Source organism: Piliocolobus tephrosceles, unplaced genomic scaffold (assembly GCF_002776525.5).
Source record: "Piliocolobus tephrosceles isolate RC106 unplaced genomic scaffold, ASM277652v3 unscaffolded_31167, whole genome shotgun sequence".
NCBI classification, from domain to species: domain Eukaryota; kingdom Metazoa; phylum Chordata; class Mammalia; order Primates; family Cercopithecidae; genus Piliocolobus; species Piliocolobus tephrosceles.
The window spans coordinates 2,385-10,001 of NW_022314496.1; the positions used below are offsets into that span (position 1 = coordinate 2,385).

Here is a 7,617-nt window from a genome sequence, read left to right on the forward strand (position 1 = left end):
TGGGTTCAAGAAATTCTCATGCTTTAGCCTCTCGAGTAGCTGGGATTACAAGTACCTGCCACCATGCCTGGCTAATTTTTGTATTTTTAGTAGAGACGGGGTTTCACCATGTTGATCAGGTCTTGAACTCCTGATCTCAAGTAATCCACTTGCCTCGGCCTTCCAAAGTGCTAGGATTATAGGTGTGAGCCACCACGCCTGGCCGTTTTTTTTTTTTTTAATTGATGCAGGGTCTTACTATGTTGACCAGGTTAGTGCTGAACTCTTGGCCTCAAGCAATCCTCTCACCTTGGCTTCCAAAACTGGTAGGATTACAGGTATGAGCCACTGCATCTCGCCTAGTGAATTCATTTTGATGACAATTAAGAAAAAGTTACCTATTAAATATGATTAAATAATTCTTCCAATTCCCTTAAAAACATCCATAACTTTTTTTGGATTGTTTTTTCACATCCATAAATATAACTAAAAAAAAGTCATACAAATTATGGAATTTACTCTTACCTTGTTCACTGCCATTTGCACAAATGTTAAGATTGACATATGCACAAGCAGGACCAGGAAGGGAAGATCCTCTGGTGAGTGTAATTTCCAGTTCAGATCCCTTCAACTGAGCACATGAGAACATATGACTGAGTAACTGTGACATGTGACTGCAATGTGCCACACCATCACGTGACACAGTGACTTCTCAGTAACAACAAGTGCTGTATACAACTCATAACATATTCAATTTCATTACTCAAAGTATCAAAAGCTACAATTTCTATCTCATTTTTCTTCTCTTTTTATCCTGGTCTCTTAAAAATATATGCTCACTAAAAAAAGTCAAATAATTACACAATATGCAAAATAGAAAATGAAACTCGTCTCATTGAAAAAATAAAAAGCCACCTGTCTCACAGAATGAGACAGGAGAAAATGATTAAATAAGTGACTGAGATACATTTTAAATGATCAACTTTTTTTTTTTTTTTCTGAGTCAGGGTCTTGCTCTGTCACCCAGGCTGGAGCACAGTGATGTGATCTCGGCTCACTGCAACCCCCACCTCCTGTGTTCAAGTGATTCTTCTGCCTCAGCCTCCCGAGTAGCTGGGAATATAGGCATGTACCACCATGCCCAGCTAATTTTTGCATTTTTAGTAGACATGGGGTTTCACCATCTTTCACCCAGGCTGGTCTCGCACTCTTGACCTCAAGCGATCTGTCCATTTGGCCTCCCGAAGAACTGGGATTACAGGTGTGAGCCACTGTGCCCAGCCTAAATGATCTACTTCTAAGTTATAAGCCAGTATCTTCCCTACCTTTAATATCATACTTTCATAAGTATATCTAAAATTCCTAGATGTAACAACAGAAATGCTACTGTGATTTTTCTTTTTTGGTACTGTACTTTTATGGAGAACCCACTACCAGAAGAGTTAAATGTTTCCGAAGCCAACTGCTGTTTACTTTTAATGATAATTACCAGAATCCACACACTGCCTTTTCTAGTTTTAGAAAAAACAGGCCCACATGGCCATTTTATTTCCGGGCAAAGCTCATGTACCCTCCTGGCTACGTTCCTCAAGAGAACTGTTGTGAAAACAGTTCTGTCTTCCTTCCCTGTTCCATCTTTTCTGGGCTTCCACTCTCTGACTCTCCCCACTACTGTCCAGAGCAATACTTCAAGACTGAGAGCTGTGCCAATCTCTACTGTGGGACAGAATATCAACACATGAGCACATAAAGTCAAACCTAATCTGAAACTCTTTAGCAGTTCAATGGAACTCAGGACTCACCTGTGTTTTTTCTTGAATAAGGACTTCATCTGATGGAGAAACTGGATATGGTTTCAAGGGAGCCTTTATGGTGGCAAATATGAACTCTGTGTGGCTTTCAATAACATTATTCAGATATCTTCCTTCCGACTTCGCTTTATAGTACACTGTGATTTCATCAGTTGGAACCAGACTGCACTGAAAGCACACACAGAAAATCTTAAAAGGGAAGTACATTCTGTTAATCAGAACTGAAGGAAGGTACTGTTGAACAAGGGCTACGGATCCCATGCTGAATCATCACGGAAGGGCAGTCACCCTTCCCTTCCTGCTGGGTGATCTGTAAGACTAACTGCACTGCAGTGTACGATTAGCTCTGTGTCCTCTTCACTACTCTTTGGGGACAGGGCATGTTTCTTCTCCTAGCACAATCAGTACTCATGAATGTTGAAACCAAGAAATAATTTAGAACCCACTTACAAAACTCTGAACTGATTCAGAGATCACAAGCACCCACTTATCTGCTGGAACAGCTTCCTCAGACCCTGAACCATCTGGGAAAAAAGCTATATGGTAGTTGTCACTGCCCTCTGTAGGGCAGAAATTCATGATTCTCTCACTAGCAGGGGCTTTCCAGCCCCTCTGCTCTCCAGGATGAGCTCTGTGCATATTCCTCAGCTCTCTAATAAGGAAAAACTACCCAACTCTGTCCAGATCCGGGAACCTCCCCTAAGCTAGAAGCCTGTCTATGCTGACTACACCTCTGCCCTTCTGCAAAGATACTACCACCTCTGATTACCTTCTGCCCCAGCCACAGCGGCTATTTTATAGAAGCCCAACGGAGATAAAAATAAATAAATAAATAAAGGATGGGAAAAGGCACAGGCTGGCTGAAAGCTGCAATTTGGGAGTGAACACGTGGGGAGAGGAAGAGGAGTGCCTTTCCTGCAGAACACATTCCAAATGACTACAGATTAGTGACTGTCATGCACTGATCACTATGGCTGGTATTACCTGCCTCTCCTATCTTCCCCCAACAACCAAAACCAACAAAAAGCTACGGTAGCTTATTCTTAACTGACAAACTAACCTTTTTGCGAAGTTTCTGTATGCGATTGATGACTTCCCGAGCCATTCCTTCATCTACCATTGACTGGTCAGGAGTGACATCTAAGAGGACCAAAGCCTGTGGGGACGAACAGTGCACACCATGACAATCAAATAAGGAGAAACACTTCTTCCCAATTCAGCAAAATGTTATATTTAAATCTGGAGAGTCTATAATGCAGCACTATTCTTTCACACAAACGAGCAAAAGCAATAAAATTAATCTAGTTTATCATTCAGGTACTTCTTCATAATCAGCTAGTCCTCCATTTCTGGAGAAAGGTGTGCAGGTTTTTGTTTCTTCCTTTTTTTGTAGGGTGCTGCTCACAGGAGATGCCCTGGGACCACCTCTTATCAGAGTCCCCTAACATGACTCTGCTTTTTGACCATCTAAGAAATAGTATCAACTCTTCTAATAAGTAAGATCAATAATCATGAAGCCCTTGGAGCAGCACAGCTTTTCAGGCCACAACAAATGGATCAAAGGCCTCAGAGCAGTCAACTCCAAGTGACTTTCTTATACCATGACCCCTGTGACCTTCAGGTTTGTCAGAATGACTCAAGACAAATTCTACAATGGACCACAAAACTTTTTATGACTTGAACTGCCATATTTTTGCTAAGGTTAAAGTTTCTATCTCATCTTTGCTGAAGGTTGCTGATTATGATGTAGCAATAATGACACTACCACTTCTGTTACATAGCACACTGCAGAGTAAAATACACTCTACATAAGACTTGTACATCAGGCCTCATCTCATTTACCTTTGAGCAAAGAGAAGAAATGACTCGGCCAGGCGCAATGGCTCAACCCTGTAATCCCAGCACTTTGGGAGGCCAAGGCTGGTGGATCACGAGGTCAGGAGGTCGAGACCATCCTGGCTAACATGGTGAAACCCTATCTCTACTAAAAATATAAAAAATTAGCCGAGTGTGGTGGTGGATGCCTGTAGTCCCGGCTACTTGGGGGGCTGAGGTGGAAGAATAGCGTGAGCCTGGGAGGCGGAGGTTGTAGTGACCTGAGATCACGCCACTGCACTCCAGCCTGGGAAACAGAGTCCGACTCTGTCTCAAAAAAAAAAAGGAAATGACTCACTTCACAAAGGCATCAGAGGTAATGAAATGGATGATAAACTCAAAACTCCAGTCAGTGAAGGGCCACTACAACATGTAAACCATGTCAAGAAACATCACATGATGACATGGACAACTTTTCAGGCCCCTAACATCTGCTGTAACGAGGAAGAACTGCCCACTGTCAGTGTTTAGAAACCCCCTCCTTGCCTTCCCCTGCCTTCTTTCCCAGCTACGATACCTCTGACTCCTTGCCACTGTCTTCCCATGCAGAGTTCTGTACATAACTAACTTAAGCGCCTGGGTAAAGGACTGAGGAGCTCGGCTTTCCTTTATGGAGGTGCTGTTCTACCTTCCCCTGCACATGGTATGCTAAGCACAGAGGGACCCTTGCAATATCCCCACACCCACATGTGAGATCTTACAACTATGCTGACTGGGGATGTGTGGTCATGACCGCAAAGAGATGGCCTCTTCTCCAACATGGCAAAAAATAATGACCCCGGAATCTAAAACAGCCTGTATATTCTCTTCAAGGAGTGTTCCCTGACCACCTTCACCTCCATATCAATTTCTGGATAGTAGCCCTCTGTGTACTTATTTCTACCAGATAACTTATCAGGTAGAATACTAAGAACTGGCTTAATTTCCGGTGTCCTTGACTGACTCGTTCCTTAAAGGGTTCATTTTTGTGCAACCCCACACTTGGGACAATTACATGTAGAAATCACAAAATACTTACGTATTCATTCAACAAATGCATATGTTTTTTTTTTGTTTTTTTTTTTTTTTTGAGACGAAGTCTCGCTGTGTCGCCCAGGCTGGGGTGCAGTGGCCGGATCTCAGCTCACTGCAAGCTCCGCCTCCCGGGTTCACGCCATTCTCCTGCCTCAGCCTCCCAAGTAGCTGGGACTACAGGCGCCCGCCACCTCGCCCGGCTAGTTTTTTGTATTTTTAGTAGAGACGGGGTTTCACCGTGTTAGCCAGGATGGTCTCGATCTCCCGACCTCATGATCCGCCCGTCTCGGCCTCCCAAAGTGCTGGGATTACAGGCTTGAGCCACCGCGCCCGGCCAACAAATGCATATGTTAAGGGCATAATAATATATTAGTTTAGTAAAGCCAATCTAAACCATGTAACTGGTTTATTTTTGCCCTGACACAAGCTGTCAACACAATCAGGAAAGGCATAGGCAAATACTTTCTCCTCTTAGGCTCTCATCTCTTGGTAAAGAAATGTTCTAGGAAACAGAAAAATACCTGAGCATCTGAGTGTGCTTCAAATTGCGCAGTCCCACCTGTGGCCTGATCAAAGGTGTACATGAGGCGGATGTCTTCATCATGCAATTCATGGCCTTCCACAACAATGGTCCCTATGGAGAAGCAGCTACATTGTTAATCAGCTTCCCCTCTTCAAGCTGCCCCACTACCTATGTATTATGCCCCTTCTTGATGAAAATTTCACAACAGCAAAGCCACAGAGGCTTCAAGAGATCATTTCCCTCTGACTCATGTCATGGTTGTAGCCAAGATATGACAAACTTTCTTTAGATTACACTATGCTACCTTGAAGACAGTTAAGTCATCACCAGTACCTACTGTTGCATATAAACTCTCAGGTCCAAAGACATGACAAAGCTAAGAGAAGGCACCAAGAGGCAACAAATGCTCACCATAAACACAGAGCAGCAGGACATAATGAAGAAAACACAGTCTTTAGAGAGAAAGTGAACTTAGGTCCACTATTTGCTGGTTGCATGACATGGTGTTCTGCTACCTGCTGAGCAAGGTGTGGGGAGGCTAAAATGAGACGGGCAGTGTGCAGTACTGAGCATCACGCCTGTCCACGGAGGCATGTGCAGTACTGAGCACCACGCCTGTCCACGGAGGCATGTGCAGTACTGAGCACCACGCCTGTCCACGGAGGCAGTGCGCAGTACTGAGCACCACGCCTGTCCAGGGAGGCATGTGCGCAGTACTGAGCATCACGCCTGTCCAGGGAGGCAGTGCGCAGTACTGAGCATCACGCCTGTCCAGGGAGGCATATGCAGTACTGAGCATCACGCCTGTCCAGGGAGGCATATGCAGTACTGAGCATCACGCCTGTCCAGGGAGGCAGTGCGCAGTACTGAGCATCACGCCTGTCCACGGAGGCATGGGCAGTACTGAGCATCACGCCTGTCCAGGGAGGCAGTGCACAGTACTGAGCATCACGCCTGTCCACGGAGGCATGGGCAGTACTGAGCATCACGCCTGTCCAGGGAGGCATATGCAGTACTGAGCATCATGCCTGTCCAGGGAGGCAGAAATGTGCACAACTGCTGATGACAACACCCCTGCCGATAGGGAGGCCCACTGTCGTCACTGACGATGACCTTCTTGGGCTCTCAGAACCAGGGTGTCATTTTTATGTTTACTTTGTCACTGTGTTCTGAAGATGATCCTGTTTTCCATCAGTGCAGAACAGTCTACTCGGAAACTAGGCTTTTAATTTCAAATAAGGTTTATCTCAGGAATTTTTGATGCTTTGGCTATCTGGTGAAACAATTTAGATTTGTGACTTGAAGGTTCGTAACACTGTCATTTTAATATTTTGAGTTGATTAGTAATTAGTAGTAACTTGAGTTTTAGCTGCTAATGTCTTATGTTTTATTAATCCTATCTAAATATTTGGGGAATCCTAGGGACAGTTCCCCCAATTTCCTTAGCCACTCATCTGATTTATGAATCCTCAAATCTCTCTTCTCAAGACATCTCCCAGCTTATGATCTTCAACTTCGGAGGAAGCCCTAATAACAAACAACTTGTGTCCCAGGATAGTTACAGGATGTCAGACAGCCACACTCAGACCATGTATGACTCTAATCATGGCAGAGCTACAAATTTCTGGGCACCCTGAAATGCTCTGTATAGGGGTGGCAAGATGGGGCTGATCTCCCTTTCCTAATCCCATCATTTGGCTAGGTACCCCACACACTGTTTTTATATTACCCTACACTTTCCCTTTATAATAATTACCAAAACCATAATTATTTTCCCAAATCTTCAATGTCAGCAAGCATCATGAGAGGAAGGACAAAATCATCCTAGGCTCCAGGGATCCTCCCACTTTAGCCTCCAGAGTAACTGGGATGGCCGGTGCATACCACCACACCTGGCTAAGTGTGCCCAGCTGTTTTCTTTCTAAACTGTAAGAATTATTTATAATAAACATTTGTATCAACAGGAAAAACAGCTTTATTTAAGAAAAGGACGGCTGGGTGCAGTGGCGCACACCTGTAATCCCAGCCCTTTGGGGGAACCAAGGAGGGTGGATCACCTGAGGTCAGGAGTTAGAGACCAGCCTGGCCAACATGGCGAAACCCTGTTTCGACTAAAAATACAACAATTAGCCAGGCGTGATAGTGCACAAGCTGTCAACAGTATCAGGAAAGGCACAGACAAATACTTTCTCCTCTTATGCTCTCATCTCTTGGTAATCCCAGCTACTTGGGAGGCTGAGGCAGGAGAATCACTTGAACATGGGAGACAGAGGTTGCAGTGAGCTGAGATCGTGCCACTGCACTCCAGGCTAGATGACAGAGTGAGATTCTGTCAAGAGGAGAGAAGAGAGAAAAGAAAAAATAGAAAATATTGGCCTGTAATTGTTTATTATTATTATTGTGTTTGTCTGGTTT

The 7,617-nt window shown here is 44.3% G+C and overlaps 1 protein-coding gene across 1 annotated transcript; it reads right to left on the reverse strand.

Annotated features, from left to right (window-relative positions):
- Positions 1–315: 315 nt before the first annotated feature.
- Positions 316–5,332, reverse strand: LOC113222442 (isoleucine--tRNA ligase, cytoplasmic-like; the record flags this gene model as incomplete). The annotated part of the gene is made up of 5 exons (XM_026452068.1): positions 5,201–5,332; positions 2,851–2,946; positions 1,782–1,958; positions 505–610; positions 316–338 (listed from the first exon to the last, which is right to left on the reverse strand). Coding segments are annotated over exons 1-5 (465 nt in total), but the record flags the coding sequence as incomplete, so codon positions are not given.
- Between the last annotated feature and the right edge of the window lie 2,285 nt (positions 5,333–7,617).